This window comes from Hypanus sabinus, chromosome 3 (genome assembly GCF_030144855.1).
Source record: "Hypanus sabinus isolate sHypSab1 chromosome 3, sHypSab1.hap1, whole genome shotgun sequence".
Lineage (NCBI taxonomy): Eukaryota > Metazoa > Chordata > Chondrichthyes > Myliobatiformes > Dasyatidae > Hypanus > Hypanus sabinus.
The window spans coordinates 117,780,314-117,797,709 of NC_082708.1; the positions used below are offsets into that span (position 1 = coordinate 117,780,314).

At 37.2% G+C, this 17,396-nt stretch overlaps 1 protein-coding gene across 1 annotated transcript in view; it reads right to left on the reverse strand.

Annotated features, from left to right (window-relative positions):
- ttc29 (tetratricopeptide repeat domain 29) overlaps positions 1 to 17,396 on the reverse strand; it is a 362,663-nt gene that overhangs the window by 173,529 nt on the left and 171,738 nt on the right. The window contains exon 7 of the mRNA XM_059965001.1: positions 14,691 to 14,776. Coding sequence (XP_059820984.1) covers positions 14,691 to 14,776 — 86 coding nt within the window. The remainder of the gene's footprint in view (positions 1 to 14,690; positions 14,777 to 17,396) is intronic.

A 17,396-nucleotide genomic window follows, 5' to 3' on the forward strand; every position in this document is an offset into this window, starting at 1 on the left:
GAAAATAATTACAGAAGGTGGTTATTCTTCTAAGCAAGTGCTTAACTGTGACAAAACTGCAATTTATTGGAAAAAATGCCGAGCACCCCAACCTCCGACGACTCAGCCTAACACACCATCATCAGTATGCTTGCTGTCTTCCCGATTCCGGTAAGTGAAACTACACTGTACATACATTATCAAACACGAGGAAATCTACAGATGTTGTAAATTCAAACAACACATACAAAATGCTGGTGGAACGCAGCAGGCCAGGCAGCATCCATAGGAAGAAGCATTGTCAACGTTTCGGGCCGAGACCCTTCGTCAGGACTAATTGAAAAGAAAGATAGTAAGAGATTTGAAAGTAGGAGGAGGAGGGGGAAATACAAAATGATAGGAGAAGACTGGAGCGGGTGGGGTGAAGCTAAGAGCTGGAAAGATGATTGGCTCTTAGCTTCACCCCACCCCCTCCGGTCTTCTCCTATCATTTTGCATTTCCCCCTCCCCCATATCTTTTTATACCTTTTAAATATTTCTATAAAATTTTAGCTAATTGGGTCAGCCGCTTAATTGGGCTGAAATGTACTGGAACCGAGGTGTCCCAATTATCTGGAATCCACTGTATCATTGTGTCAGCCACAGCTACCACTAGTTTAGTAGACTCTCATTTGAACTTACATTGGAAGACTATCATAATGGCTGAAAAACTTTAGAATCAATTGCTTCTTAAATATTTTTTTCAGATACAGTATATAGTGATGTCCATGGATCAACAATATTAATTTTTCAATTAAGTGGGTTATCATTTGTAGAGAATGCAAATCATGTCCTTTGCCATAAATTTTTTATTCTTATAAACGAAGTTCATCAAAACTAGCTGCTTGTTTAAATATTGTAGAGCTTTCAAAATTGTTTCTTGCTCTCACAAATTTAATTAATTTTTGATATTGCATGCCTTTTGAATCTGCGCGCACAGTGGATTTACATGACTCAGCCAATCAATTACCAAATCAATCAAACACATCACAGCCTAATGACTCGTGACAAGTGCCACAGTAACATGGACTGAGACTAATCTTGACATTGGCATGTTATGATGCAGTGGAGCCAGCACACCAGGGTTATGAAGAGCAGGTGGTGATATGGTGAATTAGTGCTGGACACTTTTAGATGTAGCACTTAATGTCACAAAAAATTTGTCCAACGACCAAAGAGGTATAGGGAAATATATGAAGTGCAATGATCATTAGTAAATTAAACATGTTTTAGTTAAACCTTTCATCCCCTCCATTCCCACAAAAATAACAATAATAAATCAGCATCTGTAGATTTACAGTGATTGGTTATAGGAACATTATCTATTGGATAATATTGTTTTAATATTGGGTAACTGATTTATGGTAGTTGAATCAGTCAAGATGTATTATTAATATGCAGGTCAGATAAAACTATTTAAAACACAAACTCTGTTTTGCTTTCTCTACAAATGATGTCTAATGTATAAATTATATCTGGCATATTTCAGATTTCTAACATCTGCACCATGTAGCTTTTGAATTTTATGTCATTGTATTATTAACTTCAGTTTTATTTTCACATTTGAATTCTGTATACTTATTTTCACTTAGGACTTGGAAATAAGATGGTGTAATGTTGACATTATCAGAGGCTCCAATATTTCTGTTATCCAGAATAGGGTGTGCTGTACTTCACAAGCAAAGAAAGTGGAGTTCATTTTGCATTGGGAATCAATAAAATTGCATCAATAGTAATATGGCCTAACATGGAATGTCTTTAAAAAAACTTGGAACTTATCATACTAGTTTGTTAGAAATGACAGAAGGCAGCTTAAATACCTTCTGAGGTTCAGTGTACTACAACTAACAGGGAATGATTAGTGATTCTCATTAAGAACATAAGATCCTCATTCAATGAGTGCCCTAGTGGTTTCATGGCTGGCTACACTCTGTTGTTGGAGAAATTGTTATGGCCAAATGTATTAGCAACTGTGATACAGCAGACAAAGATGCCCATCAGCAAAGTGCCTAGTCCCAGGAAGTCTTCAGAGAGTCCACTTCCTACCTGAACTTGTCTGATGAGCAATGGCTTTACAAATACAGGTTCTAAAGTCTGTTATTATTCAATATCCTACATGCTGTTAAAAGATCTGCCACCATGCTCTCATGCCCAAGTTGCTCTCAGTGAAGGCCAAGTTCCAATTGACTCTTAGTATCCTTCTAAACCACTGTAGATCTCTGTTATATCTCAGAATTTTCTCCTCAGCACAGTATCAGAAATGTCACTCAAATACTGTAAAAACAGATTCCAGGCACTTTTAGGACTTCAGTGGTGTTGGACTTGCAGATGCTTCAGATGACTGGACATTACTCCTATCGATATCCAAGTACAGTATTTTGTTTCACAGTAGTATAATAACATTTTCCAGTCAATACAGTGATTTTAAAGGAAGTGGGAATTATACAAGCACTCCAGGCCCTGGCACTGGCTCCAAACCTACTGAACTTGCTGACCCCTGGTGTTCCAGGACCCCTCCGTAGTGCCATTCACACAGTTGGCCCACAGTCTGGATTCTGGTCCTGCCTGTAATCCAGATTTCCAATGATGGCTGCACACACTTCTTGCACTATTAATCTCTCATCTTACATTCTGTACAAATGAGTGAGCCAGATACAAGATTTATAAGGACTTTGAATTAATCACCTACCAGTCTATCAGTATTTTCCTGTATTTTGGTTTCAGTTAGACTTTCTAGCTTCCCACGGGGATAGACAGCTATTTATTGTAGTGATGCCTGTATGGATTCCCATTACAACAACTTTGACTCACTGCAGTTTGCCTCCTGCTTAAACAGCTCTACGGTGGACACCACCTTCCTGATCCTACACTGATTTCTGAAGCACATGGTTAGTAAAGAGATTTACATCAGACTATTGTTATAACTCCAAGCAAACTCATTACCAAACTCTGGACCCTGGAAGTCAACACTTCATTCTGCAACTGGATCTTTGAATTCCAGTAAGGATAGACAGCATCAGTTCTGCTAAGGTTGTTCAAAACACTGGTCTCTACAAGGTTGTGTCCTCAGCCCCCTCTCTACTCCCTCTACACTCATGGCTGTATGGCCTGATCCTGCTCTAACTCTGTCTACAAGTTTGCAGAGGACACCACCTTTGTGGGCTGTATCTAAAATAATGATGAATCAGAGTACAGGAGGGAGATAGAAAGCTGAGTAACATGGTGTCATATCCTGACTGGGTGCATAGTGGATTGGTGTGCAAATTGCTTTGACTGCAAGAAGCTGCAGACAGCTGTGGACAGTGATCAGCACACAACAGAAATCAGCCTCCTCTCTATGGACTCTGTCTTTTCTTCTTGCTGCCTAGGTGATTCCACTATCCTTGACATTCGCTCTTCTCTCCTCGTCCACTGAGCAGAAGATTCCAAAGCCTGAATGTAAGTACCACCAGTTTCAAGGACAGCTTCTCCCCTGCTCTTGTAAGACTGGTTGCTTAGAACAGCAATATAGATTTTTGACTTCACAATCTACCTTGTTATGATCTTGCACTTTATTGTTTTACCTGCACTGCACTTTCTCTGTAGCTATTACACTTTATCTGCATTGTTATTGCGTTATCTTGTTCTTACTCAATGCACTATGTAATGATTCGATCCAAAGAACAGTATGCAAGACAAGCTAAATACATTTGACAATAATAAACTAATTCCAATAACCCTCAAGTAGACTAACTAAAGCAAAGTTTGGGTACAATTATTGTGGGTATGGAGAAATAGAATCTGGAAGATTGGTATAAACTTTACCCATCTGACATCTCTTCACTTATCTTCTTTCTCTTCCAAATAACTTTATAATGTGGAAACTGCATTGAGAAGCCCCTTGGCACTTCAAAGTAAGGAAAATTAAATTTTTAAATTAACTATATACTTTGAATTCACAATTGGATGCACTTTAGATATGAGACACCAGAATTTCCTTTGTTGGGAATCAGACTAAATTTCCATGAAGCTCAAACATGAGGAAATCTGCAGATGCTGAAAATTCAAACAACACACACTAAATGCTGATGGAACACAGCAGGTCAGGCAGCATCTATAAGGAGAAGCACTGTCGACGTTTCGGGCAGAGACCCTTCGTCAGGACCCTTCTCGGCCCGAAACGTCGACAGTGCTTCTCCTTATAGTTGCTGCCTGACCTGCTGTGTTCCACCAGTATTTAGTGTGTGTTCCATGAAGCTCAACCAGTTCTGTGGCCCCATACTTATCCTATCCTATCGGTAACTCCTAAGTCAAATTTACAGAATTTTTGGTGTGCTCTTGATATTTCAATCAGTAAAATAAAAATATTACAGGAGGGCATATATTTTGTAATATTGATTTCACAGACCTGTTCTCAAGAGTACAGATCTTTCTCAAGAGCCTCAAATCACTGATTCATTTTTTTCTGCCAAGTAGTACTACCAGCTCAATATTTTCCTTTAAGACTGTCATCTCTATTTCTTATTCCCACTTGATCAGCAGGATATATACATGAGTACTGAATGTTAATGCTTTTGACCTAATATTATATGTTTTATAATAGATGAACTTCTAATTCTGGAAAGACAACATTGTTAAAATATTGTTCTTTGCCTCATTGCTCACAACTGTAAAATAAAGACTTCCCAATGTCTAGAACAACCTTTAACAACACTGTTACAATATGGCATTCCAACTTTACAACAATAAATTTAAATATGGAAAAAGTGCTATTGAAATCTGAATCAATACAAAAGATAAAGAACACAAAAGGTAAAAAGATTCATTCTGAAAATAACTGTCACTGTTGCTTTCTTAATGTTGCATAGGGCTATGAATGCCAACCCATCAAGCTATATTTATCCACACCAATGACTTCAGAGTTTATTGATTAAACAAATATGTTCCTCCCTAGAGAACTACCTCTCCTCCACTGATGGTTCTTCAACCTGTAGATCTGGCACTCCAGAGAGCTAGCCCAGCTTATCTTTGGCTTGTCTCTTCAGGTCATTGCATTTATTTCGAATACCCTCCACTGCCCTTGCAGTGGTGCGTACAAAAACTGAGGTTTAAGCAATTGAATGATATTTTCATTGGGCTTGAAAGAGGATTTTAAAAAGCTTGAGCTTTATATCTGAAGAGAATTTATGATCTAATAACCTTCAAATTACTATAGTATTAGTATAAATATTAATATTTTGCTATTGTTGTTTTACAATTATAGCTGCCAAACAGTTTACTATATGATACAAATTCTGGCATTTATAATGAGATTATAACATAATATTGATTTCAGCACTAAATTTTAATTGCAACTTTAAATATCATAGTTGTAGAATTGTAGTGTCACTGGTATAGTTAAAGAGACCTCATGTGACCCAAAATGAACGCTATTTCAGTTTGAGGGATAGAGATTTGCATTAATAAATGATTTCAATAAGTCCTGCACTGGGCTTCAGGCCAGCTGGGGCCAGCACTGCAACGTAAGTACCTACTCTTAAAACATGTGCAGAGGGAATTCTACATACATCTATGGTTCAGTTGTGTATATCAGTAACAGAAAAGGTTCCTTCATATGAGACAGTCCCAAAAAAATTACTTATAACATTGCTACAAATATACTAGGCTGTGTAAATGGTAAATGCTGCCTTCTGCTATCTAATATAAACTACACATTTGTTATATATGTTCTGATACTAATTCATTTTAACAATCTTCATTTCAAATTGTACATTTACATCCCACTTGAAAGGACTTCAAATCCTATAAATCAGACATACTGAGACATACATTAATGGTCAACAGCCATTTCTGGTTACAATTTTATGGCATTCTACCTCAATAGCATTTAAAATTTCGTAGCCTCTAGGATGATTTCATTTTCAAATGAAAATTATCTCCGCAGATTTTTGTCAACCTTTTGAGATATGAGAGAAATAATCTTAATTTTTGATGTAAAATTTGGAGTAAAATGTACTGATATGCAATCAAAAAAACATGGTGTGAATTGAGACATGTTTAGCATTTAATTCCAATCACGTGTTTATCAAAGCAAAACTTTGCAATCCAATTAGCAGCACTAAGGACAATTCAACTGGTAAATAATTGTTTCATGTGGCAAATAGAGCAAATAGTCTTGTGATCAGGTCATCTAATTAGACTGGTCTAACAGCTAATACAAATTATAGATTTTTGATGTTGTCTGTTTGCTATACTCAAACTCAAATAACTGGACAAAGTTGACAATAGGTTCTACAATTTTTACTCCTATCTTTGTGAATGGTTGTTTATTGGACGGGGAGTAAGTGCATTGTGAGATTCTTCAGAAATCAGTATTGGGGTCATTGCTTTCTTTGATCTACATTGCAGAATAGACTTAACCGTATAACCATATAACAATTACAGCACAGAAACAGGCCACCTTGGCCCTTCTAGTCCATGCCGAACACTTACTCTCACCTAGTCCCACCGACCTGCACTCAGCCCATAACCCTTCATTCCTTTCCTGTCCATATACCTATCCAATTTTACTTTAAATGACAATATCCAACCTGCCTCCACCACTTCTACTGGAAGCTCATTCCACACAGCTACCACTCTCTGAGTAAAGAAGTTCCACCTCATGTTACCCCTAAACTTTTGCCCCCTAACTCTCAACTCATGTCCTCTTGTATGAATCTCCCCTACTTCCAATGGAAAATATGGCCTTCCCAACACCTTGTACAATTTTAACATTACATCCCAACTCCTGTACTCAATGCTCTGACTTATAAAGGCCAGCATACCAAAAGTTTTCTTCACCACCCTATCCACATGAGATTCCACCTTCAGGGAACTATGCACCATTATTCCTAGATCACTCTGTTGTACTGCATTCTTCAATGCCCTACCATTTACCATGTATGTCCTATTTTGATTAGTCCTACCAAAATGTAGCACCATTAAACCCCATCTGCCATCTTTCAGCCCACTCTTCTAGATGGCCTAAATCTCTCTGCAAACTTTGAAAACCTACTTCATTATCCACAACACCACCTATCTTGGTATCATCTGCATACTTACTAATCCAGTTTACCACCCCATCATCTCGATCATTAATGTATATGACAAATAACATACCCTGTACAGATCCCTGAGGCACACCACTAGTCACCGGCCTCCAAACTGACAAACAGTTATCCACCACCACTCTCTGGCATCTCCCATCCAGCCACTGTTGAATCCATTTTACTACTTCAGTATTAACAGCTGATGATTGAACCTTCCTAACTAACCTTCCATGTGGAAACTTGTCAAAGACTTCATGGGCAAGCCACAACTTTAAATTCGTGGATGACATAAAACATGGCTTTTTATTGTGGACTGAGAAACTGACAGAGATAAATTTTGGTAGGAAGAATTAGGAGAGACAAAATATAATAAAATACACAGTTCTAAAAGAGGTGCAAGGGCAGAAAGATATGGGGTAATTGAGAGTGGGAGGGCAGACAGAGATAGTAGTTAATAAAGCATACACAATTTTAGGTTTTATCAATTAAGGTATAATGCAAAAAACTTGAAGTTATGCTGAAAATTTATATTACACTGGTTATCAAATGGAGTACTGTTTACAGATTTGGTTGTTTTTTTATTGGAATGATGTGAATGTATCAGACAGGGTCCAAAAATATATATATGAGAATGGTTCCTGTAATGAGGGATTACAATTACAAGGATAGTTTACATAAGTTAGAACTGTGCACTTTAGGTGCTGAGTAGAAGTCTGATAAAAACATATAAAATGATGAATGCTCTAGATAGAATGCAGTGGGACCATTCCAAATGGTAGAGTGTCCAAGGACGAAAAGTAACTGGTAATAAATTAAAGGGGAATACAGTTAATAGTGACATGAGGAAAAACCTTTTATTATATAGTGTGACTGGAATCTGAAATACATTGCTTGCAAATGTGTTGGAGGCAGGTTACACTGTAGATTTCAAAGAGAAAATGGATAAATACATAGTGAAGGAAAATTCTCTGAATTATATAGAAGAGCTCCGGGGATGGAACTGGTGAGTAGCTGTGGCATGAATTGAATAGCATTTGTTCTGTAAGTAGTTATGGCAGACAGTAAGCAAGGAATTATTGTCACCCTCCTGTAAGTAGCCATTCTATGACTTTGTAATGTACAACTTTGTCCAAGTACAGCTCTGTCCACTTTTTAATTGTCTTCTAATTGTATGCCTCTTCCAAGCTGAGAGTTCCAGTATTGTAATCCTACACAATTCTATTCGATAGATCATCAACAACAGTTACACGGGAAAGGTATACAAACTTCTTGTTCTTTACTTTAGAGCAAGTTCTTCGCTTCTGTTGAACCAGGAGACTCTTAGGTAAACCAGGCACTAAATAATTGAGGTAAGAATCCACAGGTTTGCTAAAGCTATTTACTTTAACTGTTTATGACTACAAATATAGGAGAAGCCAGAAAAGGAAATACAGGAGCTGAGACAGGAACTTAACTGCCATATACTCTCACCTGAAAGTCAGTCATCCAACAGGGAAAATCAAGGCAATCTTCTCATCTTTCCTTTTATTTACACAACCCTTTCTGATCTAATTTTCAGATAGCCTTGAGAATGTTCAAGGTAAAAGCTAATAACATATTAAGGTATATTAATATCTTAATATTACCACCATTCAAGGCCACAAATAGTCCTTCCAGGTGAGGTAACACTCCACATGTGGGTTTGTCAAGATCATCTACTGTATCTGGTGTTCTCAGTGTAGCATTCTCTACATTAGTGAGACCCAACATAGATTTTTCAACCACTTTGTCATGTACTTTACCTCTCTCTGCATCAAGCCAACCATTTTAATTCCACTGCCCATTCCCATGCCTACGAGTCAGTCCATGGCCTCTTTTACTGCTATGATGAGGCCACTCTTAGGTTGGAGGAGCAACATCTCATATTCAGCTGCTAACCCGAGCAAGAATACCAATTTCTCTAACTTCTGGAAACTTGTCCCCCTTCCCCTTCTCTCTTTTTCCACTCCCCACTTAACCCTTCTCATTTCCTCACACCTGCTTATCACCTTCCACTGATGTCCCTTCTCCTTCCCTTTCTCCCATAGTCTACTCTCTGCTCTTAACAGATTGTTTCTTCTTCAGTCTTTTACCTTTTCCACCTATTACCTAGCTTCTCACTCGCCTCCACCCCCACACACCTTCATATTCTGGCCTCTTCACCTGTCCTTTCCAGTCCCAATGAAGGAACTTAGCCCAAATCATTAACTGTTTATTCCTTTCCACAGATACTGCCTGACCTGTTGAGTTCCTCCAGCATTTTGTGTGTATTACTCTGAAGTTCCACCATCTGCATATTAAGATCGGGTTTGTGTTTTGTTTGTATAAGTCTATTTGTAAAGTTTCATGAGGAACCTACCTAATTATCCTGAAAGGATATCCCCTGGGTAAGTTTGGGACTTACAGATAAATCTGATAGTGCATGAATGCAAACCCTGGCAGCAAAAAGATACCAAGTCACGCAGTCAGCCTTTTAATACTCCTTGCAGCACATTTAATTGTTATGTAAGAATTGCAGATCTATAAATAATTCTGTTTCAAAATATAGCTCACTTGCTTAAGGTTTTCCTGTGTCACAGAGCCACTTTTAATCAGCATTACATTTATTTTGCTGATCCCAGCCTTGACCCTCTCATCCCAGCCATAACTCTACACATTAATAGTGTTGTGAGGGCAGCTGGAGAATATGCTCCAACAGTCCCTGAAACTTTGGCTTAAGATAGGGACCCAATATATCCAACTAAATTCCTGGCTATCCTGCTGTACTCCTGCTGAATTTGCAAGAAGAAACTTAGGATTAGGAAGATAGCTCTATTCTTAACATTTTTCAATTCTAATCAGGAAATGACAGCTTTGGGTTGTTATGAACACTGCTAGAAATACTGTTGTAGCATTGGTAGTAAAGAAATCAAGAAAGAGGATGTGTTACTAACTGTTACTAACTAGCACTGAATACTTGAGTTGAAGAGCTTCTTTTGTATTTTAGGAGTATATCTTTCTTTCTAATAAAACCTGATTTCTCTCTCTTCTCTGATGTTTCTCACCCATTTCCTGCATTACCCTCCATAACCACCAAGGAGAAAATGAAGAAACTGGGTGCAAGGGTGCAAGTTCTCTTTCGAGTACAGTGCTCTGGTCTGGGTGTTTGTTTTACTTTTATCATAGTTATGTCAATGGCAATAAACCACGCACTAATGGCAATATATTAGTGCACTTACTGTAGTTCTTGGCTACCAAAACTAAAGATAGGAATTCCCAAAATTATGTAATATTTGTGTTTTTATGGTATCCTTAACATGATTGAGAGGTCTGTGTAGAAGGGGTAAGTGGTTGATAATTACACTTCTCAAGCTACAAGTTTACATCTGTAGCCGATTTGGTTTGTTTTCTGAAATCATAGGGCTATAATTCAACAGCTCATGGGCTAGAGTGTTCATATTTTCATGGAGGTATTCAGAGCTTAACAAGATTAAATGAAGAAATTCCTGCTGTCGCTACTGCTCAGTAAAGGCTCAAAGCAAGTTTAGTTGCTTGCCATTGGGAATTTTTTTGTTTCCTTAAATTGTTCAGTCATTCCACTAGGGTTTGGTCTGACAACAAACACAGGTTTAATACTTTATCTAATGCCAGCCAGAAGGTGATTCTAACTGCAAGGTTTTGCAGATGTTCCTATCCAATAATCTATTCATAATTGATGAAACAGAGAGGTCAGATGTAATGGTTGCTTCTATTTCAGCAACAAATAAATGATTATTGACAAAACAAGCTAGTGCACTGCTGAACATAAGCATACATGAAACCAGCAGCTACACATGAGCAGTAATGGAAGGAGGTGTACGGCACATCAAATGGAGAATTTTGGGCATCTGTATTGTTTAGGAATGGAAACATGGAGGAAGTGGAAGTCGTAGGGAACATGAAAGATGCAAGGTGTATAACTGCCAAGGAGGAAATGAAGGAACTGCTAAAGGCAAGTGACTGGTGAGTGGAAGTGCAGAACATATCCAGAGTTCTCTTTTGAAAATAGTGCTCTGGTCTGGGTGTCTGCTTTACTTTTATCTTACAGTTATGTCAATGGCAATATACTTTGCTGTCAAATTCCAATATCCTCCCAAGACCTCAAAATCATAGTATATGCAACTACATACTTCAGCACCAACCAGTACCTAGAACTAAACCTTCATTGGTGCATTGCACATTAGGAAATACCTTTATTCTCACACATCAGAAAGTTTTTTTTTAATGCTGCATAGAATTATACATGAAAAATCACATTATTTTGAGCACATTACATTCTAAAATTAAATTCGTAAGGCATCTTCTATGCATCCACTATGCCTAAAAAACATTCAAATCTTATGCACTTGGCAGGTTTTTTTTTAAAACGCAGGGTTTAAAGTCTTACATACTATTAATTTATTCTGAATTTCTTTCATTTGTAATTATGACAATTAATTAATCAAATTAATCAATACAACGAAATGAATCAAATAATGAAAGAACATTTCTTAAAAATGGGAGTACATTCAGATACTGGACCAAAAGAATTGTTATCAGATTCACAATAAAGAGAGTCCTACCAAATACCTTTTCAATTCTTGAAAACCTTCAAGCATATCTCATATAAAACGTGATGTCTCATTTTTGCAATTTCTGATATTATATCAAAGAATAGAAACAAGTAGTACCATACTTTTTCTATTATATAAATAATCACAATTACAGAATTAAGCCCAAGAGGTAAGCAGGTGCCACATCTATGTTTAAAAAAATTGTTACTTTCTCAGTTTATCTACAGTTAATTTTATTGGAGTAATTTGCACTCTCTGATTAAATCAAACATGCAGAGTTTTGAACGTTTCTCTTATTTAGCTAGGTTTTGGTGAAATAAAAAAAAATTGTAATTTCAGGAAACAAAATACTATACTTTTCATTACAAGTCCTTTTTGTGGATGTTGTGTTAAAGCAATTACAGTATTGTAAGATCATTGAATTATTGGGTTACCCAACAATTGCTTTAATCTACATTGTAGAAATGCTTTAATTGCTGAATCTTGAAATGCAATTCAAAATATACTAGGTTATGTTTAAAAATATGGAAATTTTATGCTTAAGTTCAGCATAGATAAGTAACAAGTATAAGCTTATATTTTTATATTATTAAATAGTTGTGAGATATTTTCTGTCATATTTTGCTGGACAAGTATTGTGTTAGAAAGGGAAATATTGGGTTAGTCACAGATACCATGATCCAGGTAAATTGCTCTAATTCAGTTAAATAATGGATCAATAGCATAGGCATATATTTCAGAAAATACTGTATCTGTCAATGCTTTTGTTTACACATCAAATGACTCAGATCATAAAAATATTGCACTAATTTTTTAAAATCACAAAATAAATTATATATTATCTTAAACAAACTATATACAATGATACCGTGAACATTCCACTTAGTAGCAAATATCTTCAATAAGCATTCTTCCTCGATATTCAATTGTAGCTATGTTTTTGCACTTGAATGGGAAAACACTAATGAGGTAACAGTGGGAGGAAATGGTTGTCTTTTACAACAGCTGTTGCTGTTAGATCCTGACTGTAGCCTTCCGTAGAAAGACAGCCTGAGGTGGGCACATTACAACAGGATAACGGAGATGAAACTCTGATGGAAAAGCAGGGAAACAACCACAGAGACCCCAGAGCACAGACCCCAGGAGTCTTGAGCTGCGTGGCAGGACCTCTTTAGCATGTCTCTGAGGCTTGGCCTGGCAATGAACAGCATATTACCACAAGGCAAAGTAGAAAGCTAGCAAGCTCAGTATAATGATAAGCAGATGTCCTAAGGGAGGAGGGAACTATGATCTAAGGCCTCTATACATCTGAGCTCCACTCAGAAGGAGAGATGATTAATATAATAAAATATAAATGAAAATTATACACAATGGCTCTTAAAAATAAAACATTTGCTTTTTTTCTTTGTTGACATTATTGGATTCTACAGTATATTCTAAGTATTAATTGGCAACATTGTGCGATGCAAACATAAAAGACTAATAAAATTACAGTATGCAGATAATAAATAATGCTATAAAGTTAAATCTAGGAACTATTAGGTAATTAAAATATTAAATATTGTGTTACTTAAAATGAACTTTGCTTGCATGTGGGCAATGTTGTTTATTCTTTCTCTAACAAAATAAAGCATTGATTGTTTCTCTTTGCTAAATTTCCAAGTATTTTGAAATTAGCAAAATGAAGATTGATCTATTGTAATGTTTACCAGGGACACTTCCTTGATGCATATACAGAAAAAGTACAAATTATTTTGATATAATTGAAAACTTAAATATACTGTTCATCAATATACAGTAAAAATTGTATCTCACTACTTCTGTCTACTTTTCTCTGTGCTCAAACTTTCCTGCTCCCCTATTTTTGTCTCATTTTTTTCCTTTTGTGCAGTTTTATCCTGTGTGTAAATACTTTTGCATTTATTTTCCTGCATTCCATAGACTTTGTTTTCACCAGATTTTTCTCCCACCAGATCTCCCGTGCAGTCTCCATTCTTTTCTGTTTATCTCTCACATTTCTTAGACATGTTTGTCGCTTTAAAAAGTTATCCAATTCATGCTAATTTTAAAGGCAGGCACAAAGACAAATAACAAACAAGAATTACCAAGATGTTTAGGGTTCTCAACCCATAATTGGCTCGAATAATAGCCAATGGAGAAGGAGAATTCAGGAGTTAGCAGTGAAACCATCACAAAATTGCTCTAATAAATCTCAGTGGCAAAAAACGGAAAGTGGGATTGCTACTTCGGCTAGCAGAGAACTTGGAATTATAGATACCTGAAAGAAAGTACTATTTCCTAGGTAGTCACTGTCCACTTCGTTTCTTCCTTTGCAGCATAGTTTGCCTTATCCTTGTAAGAATCTATATTTCTTTTGGAGTTCCACCCTAGTTTTATAACACATTTGCTCTGTTTACTCTCCTTAACAGATTTTCTTCAATTCTTTTGTACATTAACAAGATCTCTGGTAAAATTATTACAGTAAATACACAAAATCCAATAAAAAGAGCTTTGGAAGCTATGAAGATAAACTGCAATACAAAATGAAATAAAATGAAGTAGAATCAACAGCCCTTTCAACAACATACCAACTTAACTTTCACAATGCTTTTCATTTTAACTATCAGAATAATAATGTGATACATCATCAAAAGATGAACTATGTACTTGTACTAAACAATTATAGATATATTTTGGCCTGGAAACTTGTGCAAGCAGTACCACTGTTTAACTTTTCAGCACCACACAGATGGATATCAGTTATCTTCAAAGTGAAAAGCAACTGCAATGATTTTGGATCAATTCACCTCTTTCCAGAAATGCTAGAAATTAAGTATATTTTTTAAGTTAATAGGAATAAGGAACACCATGTTAACTAAAACTCTTCTTTAAAGTGTTTACAGGACAGCAAATATATTCATGTTTTCATTGCCAGTTCATTGCTCAAAAATATAATGTACTGAACAAAGGTTGAATGTTCAAAGAGCCAAAGATCAAATACCAACATAGTACTTACAGCAATTGCTGTGTCTGGTTCTCCAGTACTAAGATAACCTAAAGCCGCTCGATATAAGGCTGCCAGTTCCATCTGTCTATCGCCCCCTGGTGGAAAGAAATGCAAGTGTTTCCAATTTCATTTAGTTGTCTCAAAACTCAAAATCTAAATTTGCTTTAGTTACGAACAAAATATATTGAACTATAAGTTTATTCATAATGCCTGATCTTCTTTGTACATTATGAGGATGAAGTTAAAAGGATTTATGTTAAATTCACAGTTATAATAACACAAGAGATAGAAGCAGAAATGCTAATTATCACATTTCATTACTTGTTCCATTGTTCAATGGGATCATGGCTTATCTGATTTTGCCTCATCCACACTTCCACATCTATGTTCACAATTCTTGACTCCTCTATATTCCAAAAATCTATTGAACTTCAAATAAGTTAATTGCTTCACTCTCCACAGCTCTTCAAGTAAACATTTCCAAAGATTTATTGACTCTTAAAAGGGTGCGACACACACAAAATGCTGGAGAAACTCAGCAGGTCAGGTAGCATCTATGGAAAAAAGCAAAAAATAGACATTTTTGACTGAGACCCTTCTTCAGGATTGGGAAAAAAATGAGAAGTTAGAACAAGAAGGAACAGAGGAAGAAATACAAGGTGGTAGATGGTTGGTGAAACTGGGAATGGGGGAGGGGTGAAGTAAAGAGGTGGAAAGTTGATAGGTGAAAGAGATAAAGGGCTGGGGAAGGGGGTAATCTGATAGGAGAGTGTAGAAGACCATGGAAGAAAGAGAAGGGGGGGGGAGCACCAGAGGGAGGTGATGGGCAGGTAAGGAGATAAGGTGAGAGAGGGAAACAGGATTAGGGGAATGGTGAAGGGGGAACATTATCAGAAGTTCGAGAAATTGGAGGCTACCCAAATGGAATACAAGGTGTTGCTCCTCCATCCTGAGTGTGGTCTCATTGCAGCAGTAGAGAAGCCATAGACTGATAAGCCAGAATGGAAATGGGAAGTAGAATTGAAATGGGTGGTCATCAGATTTCACATTTTCTGCTGGACAGAGTGTAGTTGCTGAGTGAAGCAGTTTCCCAATTTATGTTACGTCTCATCGATACACAGAGGCAACACTGGGAGCACCAGATACAGTAGATGACCCCAACAGACTAACAGGTGAAGTGTCGCCTCACCTGGAAGGAGTGTTTGGGGCGCTGAATGATAGTGAGGGAGGGGGTATAGGGGCAGATATGGCAATTGTTCCGCTTGCAAGGATAAGTATCAGGAGGGAGATCAGTGGGGAGAGCGGAATGGACAAGGGAATTACGTAGGGAGCAATCCCTGTGGAATGCAGAAAGCAGGGGGAGGGAAAGACGTGTTTGGTGGTGGGATCCTATTGGAGATTATGGAAATTACAGAGAATTATGTGCTAGATCAGAAGGTAGTGGGGTGGTAGGTGAGGACAAGAGGAACCCTATCTTTGGTGGGGTAGTGGGAAGATGGGGTTAGGCCAGATGTGCGCAAAATGGAAGAGATGCAGTTGAGGGCAGCATGGATGGTGGAGGAAGGGAAGCCCATTTCTTTGACTGAGGATCTCTTCTTAGTTCTGGAATGAAAAGTCTGATCCTGAGAGCAGATGCAGCTGAGATGGAGGAATTGTGAAATGGGTGGTCACTTATTCGGAACTGCTTAGTTTAGTCACAAGTAACCAGCATTTCATAGTTCCTTTTTCACAGGCCCTCACCAGTTTAAAGAGTCACTGAGACCTTTTCAGTTGCATTGATGTTTGATGACTGTGGATGACCACAGGAATAAAGTTCAAACAGCGTCATTTGCAAATTGCTTCAATCATGATTCAACTGGGTTTTGTGCAAAATAGAAGATAGAAGAGAGGTGGGGTGGGTAGGAATGGCTAGAAACATTAAAAATATCTGAGACTCAAACATGCAGATCTTATCTGCTCCAACAGAAGTTAGTGGAAGGACTGGAATGGTTGTGACACTAGTAGTAATTTGGAAACTTCCATCTGGAGTTCCTGCATTAACTTCTTGTAATTGCAATAATCAGTGCATCATTTTTTCGTTTGTCAATATTGTTTCCAAGGTGAACTTTGATATCCAACTTCCTTCACTCTCCTCAGAACATTGTAGTTGCAGCTCAACATTCAAAATAACACTGAGTTCCATTAGCTGACATTGCTTCCAACATGTAATATAGGGCTTCACACATCTCACAGTGATTAAACAAGAAATCAGGAAATATGTCATATCTCTGTTTTCAGAATAACAACTAAAAATCCAGTCTAACACTCTCAGGTCAGCACTCACCACTTGACTGTTTTACGGACCATCTCGAGGTAACGAACAAGTTCAATTTTTATGGATATCCACAGTATGATTTTGTCCACAAGGTGGAAAAAACACAAAATTCACTTGATGTGGGAACCATACCTCCACAGCTTTGCAAGTTATGGCATCAGAAACACATGTAAGGGGTTTCTTTTTTATGTTACTGAGTATGTTAATCAAAATGGTTTCTTTGTTATGTTAATCTTTTATGATTCTGTGTATGTTAATTAAAATGGCTTCTTGGTTATGTTAAATGCTGAGAAGGCTCCCTCGCTGCCGTTTGCTTGGGTTATCCTATTGATAAGAGGGCGAATGGACCAATGGGTATCCATGTTATTCTTCTTTCGGGGTGATATGCTGTCTCATTTGGC